An 11,069-nucleotide genomic window follows, 5' to 3' on the forward strand; every position below is an offset into this window, starting at 1 on the left:
GCTTCTATTTAAAAAGATAAATAAACATAATTGTAAGATACAAAGTCCAAATTATAAGATAGCAAGTCATAATTTTATAACTAAAAAAAGTTATAATACGAGATAGAGAGAAATTGAATAATAAGTTGAGTATTATGACTTACTTTCTCATAATTTAAACTTTGTATCTAATAACTATGACTTATTATCACAACGTTTAGAATTTATATCTCACAACTATGATTTACAATCCCACAATTATGACTTACTTTCATACTTTAAACTTACTATCTCATCAATTTGATTATCTGATAAGTACGTCTTACTTTCTCAAATTTTCGACTTTATATCTCAGAAGTTTGTCTTTTTATCTCATAATGTTTTATTTTATTTTATTTTTTAGCATTTAATTTGTATTTTATTCGCTGGCGGAAATGGGCTTCCATCAGTTTGGGATTGGACTGTACCCGAAAACCGCCGGAAAATACCGACCGCCGCGGTGCCTGCTGGGAAACTTCGAATTCGACATGCCGCCATCTTTCTTTATATAGCAAGTTAGTAGGGCAAAACAATAACCATTTTCGAATTATTATTTCTCCAAAAGAGACCTTCTGAAACATTTCCATTTGACCAGTAATTATGAACATCACGTTCAAAGAGGGGTAGGTCGAACAGAATTCTAGATATTTTACACATAATAGCCAAGACACAGCAGTTTGGTGTGAGCCTTCGACTTGTGGAGGTGGTCAACATGGGCCGCTCTCGGAGCCGCAGCTCGTCTCGGTCCAAACACTCAAAAAGCAGCAAGCACAGCAAGAAACGAAGCCGTACTAGGTCGCGGTCCAGGGACCGGGAGAGGTCGAAGAAACGCTCGAAGTCCCGAGAAGCGAAAAGGAACCGGCGCAGAGAGTCTCGTTCCCGTTCTCGGTCCACCACAACTTCGACCCGCAGAGAGAGAGCAGCCTCGCCGCCGGAGCGCATCGACATTTTCGGCAGGACACTGAGCAAGAGAAATGCCCTGGACGAGAAGCAGAGGAAGGAGGAGGAAGAAAGAAAGGCAGAAATGGAAAGACAAAGGAAAATGTGAGTATATTTGACTGAAGATTCGGTATTAATGCTACGTAACGTTATCCGCATTGAACTGCAATATGTGCTAAGCTGAATGCTAGGCTAGCCTGGCATCAATCAGTTGCATAGGTTACGTTAGCTCTGTACGCTAATAAGTTAATGCTAACATGCTAGCCGCCAAAGCATGCCAACATGCTAGCCGCCAAAGCATGCTAACACCAGCTTTGCTCTACAGGGCCCTGCTGCACAGGGATGATTATTATCCCTAACTCAACAAGCACCTAACTTCAAAGGACAGCTCACCTTTTTTATTTAGATCGTATTTCAAGTTTGTCTTTTATTATTAGGCTCTAAGTAGATTTATGATGGAAAATGTTTAACTGATAACCAAATTTAGCAACTTTGTTGAGGTTGTGACATATCTGTCGGTTGAATAGATAGATAGATAAATACTTTATTCATCCCAAGCTGGGGAATTCTGGAATACCTTCAAACTAAATTGAAACCAATCTAAACTAAATATTATGATGCTCAATTTAATTATGTTATTTTAATTTTAATTAAGTGTTAGCATTTCCTGTGCCTTTTTAATAAGCAACCATACCAAAATATTCAATATTATGTTAACAGAATTCTAGTAGGTTCAGCCTCAGAAACAAATTATACTATAAATTGAGCTTTAATGGTGTTTTTGAGGGCTTGTTTGAGTAGTTGAACCATTTTAGTTAACTTCACTAGGAATTATTAGGTAATGAGTAAATCTACTATTAAACACAAACATTTGTCATAGTTAGCATACCATTTACATGCTGTTAGCGTGCAATAAACTCAATCGCCTCTCAGAAATCTACTACTCCTAATGTCAATGGATACAACTGTCTGACTAAGCAAGTTAGAATGGATTAGCTGCTTCAGGAGTTGCTGATAGAACTTCTTAATGTGGTTGCCACACATAATGACCACTGGCTGCTTTTGTGAAAGCTGTGTGGTAGCCAGAGGCACACAGACACCTGAGAGATGAGCCACTGTCCCCACACCTGGCCTCCTGAGTAGCTCATTTTATTCATTACTGTGAATTAGCCAGAGGGCCACTTAACCAGGCAGAAAAGGAAGGACTTGGTCCTGGGTTGTGTAAGTACTCTGGTTTCCCATTGGCTAACTGGATGAAATTCAATCCAAGGAAGGTTGCTTGTGTGTTTACAGTTGTCAGGGTTGGTTTTCAAAACATCCCACCTAATTCTTAATAGCTTCCTGTTCAGTTTGGGGGTAAGAACCTTTAAAAGCATTTTCAGTAGGTACACTGGATGAGTGGTGACCTCCATCTGCATTAGGACTTCCGCCTGCTGCTGAGCTAGACAGGTTCATTGACTCCCACGTTGGTTGTAGACTGGCATTTCGGAATACTTGCACTGTTCTGTGCTGTTTTCAGTCAACATTCAATTTGGGCATAAAATAAGTGTTTTTTCCATATGTCAGTCATGAATAACAACAATAGGTAATTGAGATGACACGTTGGAGGCTAAAAGTTTAGCCCTTCTGCTAAAGCACTTGCAGCTCCTCATCTAACCAGTGCGCTGAGGCTAGATCTCTTTCTACCCCATTTCGCTTATCAAAATTTGTCATAGTTCTTCTGCAGTCTTTCCCCTATGTGCAGCAGTGTTACACCACTGCAGAAATGTCACCATTCAGCAGATCTTTTCCTTAATGGGATGAGAGAGAAAAAGACAATGGATGCTTCATATCTAGGGCAGCTCATACACCGGTGAGTAAGGCATAAGATCCTTGCAGTTACCTGATTTTTTTTTTAAAAAACACCCCAACAACAAATAAAAAACCAACGAGGAAATTAATTCAGGATTATCATTCGTTGTAGCAAAACGAACCTGGTAATTGATGTGAGTATTGCACAGTAAAGTTCCAGCAAACACACTCATTTGAGGGGAATATGCAGGAAAACACATCTGAAATAGTATTTTGTTTCAACGATTTAGTAGGGATGAACGATTTTGGGAAAATGTGTAAATAGGATTTTTCTGACTGATATTGAGGTTGCTTTTTGATTTGCGATATCATTTTTTTAAGTCAAGCTTTAGCTCATCATTTACTGTGTAATAGATTTAAAATGTGTGATGGGGCATTACCACGTGAGATGCCATCAAAATATTGACTACTCTTTATTCTAATGCAAGGATGAGAAATTTTTAGATATGAATTGCTTCCAAAATGTATTTATTACATTTCTTCAAAAATAGAACAATTAAAGAGCCGTGACTGTCTTAAATAAATAAAGTAATAATAATAATACCAATAAGAAAATAATATGACCCTTCTGTAAACAATCTCTGACATTGAAATAGGATGGTTATTCAGTTATGGCTCAGGAGCAGCATCTAAATAACATGCTCTACGGGGCTTGGGTGTCACTACTTTCACTGACTTTTTGCCCAGACACTCGTCATGTAGCTGCCTGTGGTGTTTTTTCAAGTTCTGATACAGGTTGGTGCCGTTGTCTCGGGATGTAGCGACTGTTCCACGACATGCTTTGCACAATAGCATCTGTCGTCTCAAACGTGAAATACTCCCGCATCACCAAAGTGCGGCTTTTCTTTCGGACTAAATTGTCCAATGCAACGTCCTCCACGGAAGCCACTCCACTTATGCAATGTTTTTCTTTGGTTTCACGCGTGTTGGTGCTGGCCAACTTCTGATTGGTGAAAATGACTAGTACACAAGGAGCACGGCAATTCTTAAACCCTTTCCACCAAAATTACAGCGTAGACCCAGGTTTTTTGGGTCTATTGCAGTCATTTGATTCGGGGCTGAGTGTCAATTAAACGTTCACATTGCAGAAAACGCCGAGTGTAAGCGGGTTTAAACAAGTTTTTTGGCCAGTGTGAAAGGGGCTTTATTGGTTGCCATGACTGGCACACTTGGAGGACGTCATGAAGAGACATTGTAAATATAAATCATTTCATTAGTGAAAGTTTTATTACATTTAAGATAATTAACACTGAAGTATTTGATAGTTTGACAGTGCAGTGTGGCAAGTTAATTCTAGATAAAGGGATGTGTACTTATCCCAAGCTTTTTAAGCAATTTGTAACAATAGGGGTCGGCATCATTTGCCCTCTTCCTATGTGTCAGCATAGTGGGCATGGACCAGAAGTTGTTTCTCATTTTTCTGCCCCTGTGTTCCAGCCGGCAGCTCGAGATCGAGGAGAAGCTGATTGAGGAGGAGACAGCACGGCGTGTGGAGGAGCTGGTGGCCAAGCGGGTTGAGGAGGAGCTGGAGAAGAGGAAGGACGAGATCGAGAGGGAGGTTCTGCGGCGCGTTGAGGAAGCAAAGCGTATCATGGAGCGGCAACTTCTAGAGGAGCTAGAGAGGCAGCGGCAGGCCGAGTTGGCGGCGCAGAAGGCCAGAGAGGTAACGCTCGGTCGTTTGGAACGCAGCCCCTTCCTTCCCTCCATACCTCTGCAACCCCTTACCTCCCTATACCCATCTGCCTCCCAGTCACTTGGTCTGACCTGTGGCTTTCTATGGGACATGCAGGGATGGTGGAGATGAAGGGACACCCCCTAAATGTAACCCAGCCATGGTACAATTTTCACTGCAGGGAGGGTAGTTGCCATTTTGCAGGGCAAATTTGTGCAAATTGGTTAAAAACCATGTTTGTTTGACTATCAAGTTCTTCTCATAGTTGTGTTCATCTATAAACGTTTAACTGTAAAAAACTGATCTTTGCGTCAGTCCTAATTAACCTTACATGGTCGTTTCTTAAAAATTTCAAGTGTGAGATTAGAAGCTTTGTGCAGGAACACCTGTTACTCACTGGGAAACATATTTCTATATTCATCATACTTTAATTTTTGCAGCCACTTCAAGGTTTTGCACTGTGAAGCTTACAAGTACCGGGCTTTTAATTTTTAATGGCAGGGGCCATGCTCCATACTTGAAGCAGGTATGCAAGTATCACCACTGTTAATCTTAGTGTCTAAAGAAGATTTCTTAATGTGCCTGTGAGAATATGCTATGGCAGGGTTACAAACATCGACTTTCTTTCTTTTACATCACTGTTTTTTTCTGATTCGGTTTGATCTTTTACTTTCATATTTTCAGTATCTCTGCTAATATCTGTCAATAAAACAATCTTTTTATTTAGAGTCACTGACAGTTCCCGAATGCCTAAAAATTGACAACTGGTATAGATCAAGTTTTTTTTTTTTTAAATAGTGACTTTTTTAATGCAATAAGAAGGCCGATACTGTAGCGGTCTTTATAATATAGCAGTCAATGGAACTATCCCAAGCTTCTCTTCGTCTCTTTGCACCTTTTTGGAAAATAAATGTAGACATCTCTCTGACAAACCCAGTGCCACACCTCACCAGGCGCCATTAAGAGAAAGCAGTTTGTTTATGCAACACTAATAGTTTATTATAAATGAGAGGGACAGCTAGGCCTAGTGACCCTGACTTGCTTAAGGAGCAGCCAGTGGCTTGGTGTTGATAGGTTTAGAAATGTAGTCTGTGCCATCTTTACCCATTTTGACTTATTTACCCATCTCCCGCCTATGCTCTGTCACTACCGCAATGTTCTCTACTCCCTTGATCTAAGACACGTTATCAACTTGAGTCGTAGCAGCAAGGCTGTTCTATAAGTAAAACCCAAGGGGCAGCCGTTAGTGCTTAGTTTATCCAGTCTACTAGATGCAAAACTGTAATCGACTAGGTTTTTTCAGTGGAAACAACTTATCTCTGGAATTCTCACATTGAAGTAAACTCTGTTGTTTAGAAATTTTTGTTACATTCACAGACAGTTTGCCCTGTGCAGATTTTCTTTAGCAGCACCCCTACTTTATCTTTAACAGTCCTTATTTTGAGAATCTTCTGCTCTGGAATATGTAATTATGGGCCACTACATTTTCCTGTTTCCTCTTTGACAAGTTTAACTCTCTTTGGTCTTACCTTTATCTGTTCATTTATATTCTTTATATTATTATAAAATTTTTCTAATTTTCCTCGTTTTATTCAGATAAAGAGCCTTTCACCCTAGAAAAAAAAATGTACTGTTTTTTTTCACTCGTGACTTGCTTCTCCTATAGGGCTGCTGCTAAGTTTGATATTGTTATTTGTAAATACATTTGTGTTGTTTTTATTTTGGAAACACAACTCACCACCTTCCTAACTAGCACATGACCCAAGCTGGCCTGCAGCCTTTCAGCTCACCTGTGACTTGTGTCCTGTACTGTAAGTGTACCGTGGTCCGGTCCTCCTCGAACACACAGACACCACTTTGTACTGTACTGTCCTTCACTCTTCCATCGCCTCAGCGGGGACTGAACCACTGTAAAGAAAAGGAAAATAACAAAAGAGTGCTGCTGCTGCAGGCACAGGCTAAGCAGTACAGAGATAAGAGTAATAAAGAGGAATGCTGAGGGCACGGTATGGCAGCCCCCCCCATACCTACTTACCCTCCCTTCCACCCCAGGAGCGCTTCTCTGTCTCTGCAGGGGCCACACAGTCCGGACGAGACAGTAAATATTCAACCGTTAAATGCCGAATGGTTTCACCAGTTGTGTAGGTACACAGGCAAGGAAAATGCGTAGGTATACGTGCATTGGTGAGCCAAAACTATTCCCTCCTTTATTTGTATCCTTTTTTCTGGCATATAATGATGTTAAAAACAGCAGTTGTATTTTCTTCTAGATTGTATTGTCTGTCATTCATATTCTCTGTTCTCTGTTACTGAGTGTGATGAATGGGTTTCCCCGTTTTTGAATGCCTGTGTTTTTTAATGCATTTCTCACGGTAATTCATAATGTGTGGCTTAGTTTTTTAATTTTCCTAAGAAGGTAAAATCAGCAGTAGAGTTAGCGGAAAAAGCAGAGGGTTAATTTTTCACCCAGTTTTGATGCTTTTTACCCCCTCTATGCATTTTAAAACAAATCAGGTGGCCACTGTGTGGTCATGTGAGAGGCTAAACAAACTTCTCTGTGGTGTAATGAGTTAGTTGGGTGTGTGATTGTACGCGTGCGTGTGTGCGTGCGTGCTTGTGACAATTAGAGGGCAAGAGTGTAATGTATGTAAATAAAGTGATTGTTGGTTGTAACCTCTTCATGCGCTAACATAGCACCGTGTCACCCGTCTAGGAGGAAGAAAAATGTAAGCGGGAGGAGCTGGAAAAAATCCTGGAGGAGAATAACCGCAAGATCGCAGATGCTCAGGCCAGACTGGTACGCCCTGCTCTGAACAGCAGAGCTGCTGTTTTTTCTTTTCTTTTCTTTTTTTAAATTTCTCTCATTTGTCAAATTCACAGTCATTTTAAGCATGCTGCCTGGATCACACTAGCTTTGAGACCCAGACAAATTCTGGGAGCACCTTTCATTTGCTCTGCCAGACTCTGTCTGGAGCCCTCCATTGGTAAAGTGATTTCCTCTGGCAGAAAAATTGCCGGTCCTATCACAACTGATTTATCTGATAATTGGCGGGGTTTATACAATGACAATTGCGAATCTGCAGCCAGGCTAGAATCGCACACACCAATTAACGAGCACTATTCTCCTAGTTTTAACACAACACTTTTGTTTGGGCTGTTTTCCTTCCTGATTAAAATTTTGCCTTTTTATATTAAACAATTTTGGGTGAACTTGTCCTGATCATGTCCAGTGATACATGATATCGCTCACAGATTGCCAAATGTACAGACATTAAGTGAAGAAAGACTGACCCTTCATGTCTGATTTGTGCTCTTTTATTGTCCTTGAGACCTCAAAGCTTTACCACACCACAACATGACTGAATAACGTCAATAACAATCCACACAGTGGCTTTGAATTGAATCGATTAGGCATTTTTAAAAGTTAAGTGTTTTTTAAACATTATTTTATTTAATACGGACTTGATTGGAGAAGTTTAGAGTGAAGCAAATAGCTACACAAAAAAAGAGATATCAGCCAGCAGTTTGTGGACACTTTTGTTTGTAGGTCACCTTTTTTTTTTTACCATCTGACCTTATTTTATGTGCTGTGTTTGCTTTTTCTGGTTTGTGACAGGCTGAGGAGCAGTTGCGTATTGTGGAGGAGCAGAGAAAGATTCATGAGGAGCGCATGAAGCTGGAGCAGGACCGTCAGAGGCAGCAGAAGGAAGAGCAGAAAATGATCCTTGGCAAGGGCAAGTCCAGGCCCAAGCTCTCCTTCTCCCTCAAGGCCACTGAATGAAATTGCTCCCTCGTTGTCCTCATGTCATGCCCTGCCTTCATCCCCATCAAGCTCTCCTTCCTCATCATTTGACCCCACTCCTCCTCCTCTGTGGAGCGCTCGCTTCGTTTTGGAAGTGCTGAAGGAAGGCCGAGGAAAGGGGTGCAAACCAATGTTTTAACTCGCTTGTCCCTGTGAAGGCCCTTGTCCCTCTCTGACCTTGAAGAGGAGCCAGTTCTTCACCCTTGAAGGATTTGACCGCTCCCTCCACCCTTCTCATCCCTACGGCACAGATGACTTTTGCTTTTTTTTTTCCTCCATTTTTTGGCAAACTTGAACTTTTGATGTAGAATGCTATAACATGTCCCTTTGCCCTGTAAGTCTTAACTCTGGACCTGTGCTCTTCTTACAAGTCTTTACAGCCAGCAAACTACAATAGAATGCTAGTCCCTGATATAGAAGAATATTGTCTACTTTGTCTAGTTTAGCTAACTGTAAGAACTCATGTGCAGCCTGGGAGTGGAGGTGTGGTTTTCCTGTTCTAAATTTTTTTAAATCCAATTTCTAAAGTGGCTGAAGCAGTGGTGACAAATCACAACACAGCCTTAAAAAGCACAGTTAATGTCCCAGCTAGCGGACAGGTAGTTTCTTCCACCTTACTTCCTGTGCACATGTGATCTGCTCACCAAATAAATCCCAAGCCTCTTTTATTTAAATACTTTTTAATATTATTTGTTTCTGATGAACACAGCAGCATGTTTTCCAGAGAGGAAACCATGAGCTTTAGTTTGATTTTGAAGTCACTGCAGTGCAAGTGAACTGTGCCTCAACTACCAAGCTGCCCATGACTGAACCACAAACCTTCAGCAGGATACATGTCCCGGCTACGATAAGGGGGCCTGTGGGTAATGGAGGAGAGGGAAGGTTTCCTGTATGATGTAATTTTGTTAGCTTTGCTGTGATGTGCTCACTCCCACTCCCCCTTCTCCCCCAAGTAAAGAGTGTGTTTTGAAATTGATCCACAATTACAAAAGGAAACTTCACAGTAAAGATAAATACTTGAGCTTTGTTTTATCAGACTCTATGGGAAAACCGAAATGCACGAAAACACCCGACCATAGACTTGATGTTCTGTCCCTAAACTTTGTTGTAGTAAATGAATGTGGCAGTGCGCCACCCTTGGTAAGTCATGATTCGTACTGGATGGACAAGTTCAGGTAAGATGAGGTTTGAGGTTAGAGCGAGTGTGTGTGTGAATGAATGAGCATGAGTGTATGTGTGTGTGGTTGTGACTGAGGCTGACCTCAGGTGGGTATAATGGCTGTTTGTTATGCTGTGGGATTTTGAATTTGTCATGTAATTTTCCCCAATTGTCAAGGGACTGAACAGTTGAGTAAATCCATTGAATGCCTACACTGGTGTGTGTGATTTTCTTGATTCACTGATCACAATTCTTTACTTTATTAAACAAATAAGTGAAGTTTCGGAGATGTGGGTGGTAAACTCGTCTGGACAGAGGTTAACTTATTGAAGGGGTTTATATTGAGTGTTTGGTTAAATAAGCAGCAATTTGACCTGGCCTGAGTTGAATGGTATCACTGGCGGGTCATGCACACCGCCGTCCATGTTCCACCGTCGAGCCGTGCGGGACCAACACAACGTCACGTTAAAAAAAAAATCCCTGCACACCGCGGCTGATGGCAGCTCCAGCCTCTGGTTTGTTTCCAGTATGTAGCAGATGACAAGTCCACAACAAATTGTCTCAAGATACTAATGGTCAACAACACAACTCTGGGTCTATACATGTCGACTATTTATGGCTGAAGCTTCAGATATTAATGTGGTGACTTCTTAAACTCAGATCACCAGACTTAACTTTCTCAACATTCCCGGTGTCAACATTAGTCACTTGCATGTGAAGTTTGGAGTTAAATTGCGGAATACACCACGGCAGTCCATTGCCGACCGCCATGACAAACTGGGGGAAGGTTGAGAGGTTGAAAATCCCCGCAGGAGGGGACACTCGAGCCGCTCCCGATCGCTGCTGAACAAACTGCTCCACCGCGGCCTGTACTGCTGCCAGTCTCCTCCAAAAGCCGTCGTTTAATAAAACAAGGTTTTTGTTGTTGCGGGTAAAACACAGCTGGCTTTGAAATCCTGCCTGAGAAAATTAAAATAAAATGAATCAAAGATAAATAAATTTGACTTGGCTATACCTTTAGTAGGTCTATGTATAAATAGAATCAAACTTGGAGAAAGGAAAATAATTTTGGAACAATAGGCTAGTATAATAATAATAAAGAAAATAACAGTCCAATTTTAAATAATATTTTACTCAATTCAACACAATTCAGTTTTTTTGTAGTTGACTGTTTGTGGTTGACTTGAAGTGTATTAATTAAGACTGCAAGTTGAGGATAATTTCTATTTAATCCCAGTAACGTAACGAACAATCAACAAGGCCACCAGACAACAGTCTTTTCCTGTGAACTTCTCTGTGTGTGTGAGTGTGTGCGCGCAGTCCCTCTGTCAGCGGCCCGGTCCTGTGACGGGTTGAGGGAGTTGTTTTAGCCTCGCAGAGACAGGAAGGAAGAGGTTTAAAAATAAAGAAACTCGAGCTGCTCCCGTGCCGTCATGCACAGTTTTCACTACAAAAATGATTTCAGGACACCGCAAACCTGTATAAGTTTACATGGACCTGCACCGTGGGCCGCACAATTTATAGTCCAGGCATGTTTAATTCAGTGCCAGAGAGCAGTGACACACTTTAAATGAGTAAAATATTCCTAAAACACTCGTGCCCTGGGGTGGAAAAAAAAAGATTTCATC

The 11,069-nt window shown here is 41.2% G+C and overlaps 1 protein-coding gene across 1 annotated transcript; it reads left to right on the forward strand.

Moving 5' to 3' along the window:
- The first annotated feature begins 483 nt into the window (after nucleotides 1–483).
- arglu1a (arginine and glutamate rich 1a) lies at nucleotides 484–9,651 on the forward strand. Its single transcript, XM_035651654.2, has 4 exons — nucleotides 484–1,062; nucleotides 4,246–4,471; nucleotides 7,194–7,277; nucleotides 8,097–9,651. The coding sequence occupies exons 1-4, from the start codon at nucleotides 731–733 to the stop codon at nucleotides 8,259–8,261; spliced, it is 807 nt and encodes a 268-aa protein (XP_035507547.1). The 5' UTR covers nucleotides 484–730; the 3' UTR covers nucleotides 8,262–9,651.
- Nucleotides 9,652–11,069: the final 1,418 nt, after the last annotated feature.

This window comes from Scophthalmus maximus, chromosome 14, assembly GCF_022379125.1.
Source record: "Scophthalmus maximus strain ysfricsl-2021 chromosome 14, ASM2237912v1, whole genome shotgun sequence".
Classification (NCBI taxonomy): domain Eukaryota; kingdom Metazoa; phylum Chordata; class Actinopteri; order Pleuronectiformes; family Scophthalmidae; genus Scophthalmus; species Scophthalmus maximus.

What these genes read in the sequence shown, in the direction of transcription:
- arglu1a (XM_035651654.2), top strand. Translation starts at nt 731, where the DNA reads ATGGGCCGCTCTCGGAGCCGCAGCTCGTCTCGGTCCAAACACTCAAAA. An exon ending in ATGGAAAGACAAAGGAAAAT is followed by an intron (nt 1,063 to 4,245) that starts GTGAGTATATTT and finishes CCTGTGTTCCAG; the next exon opens with CCGGCAGCTCGAGATCGAGG. An exon ending in CGGCGCAGAAGGCCAGAGAG is followed by an intron (nt 4,472 to 7,193) that starts GTAACGCTCGGT and finishes TCACCCGTCTAG; the next exon opens with GAGGAAGAAAAATGTAAGCG.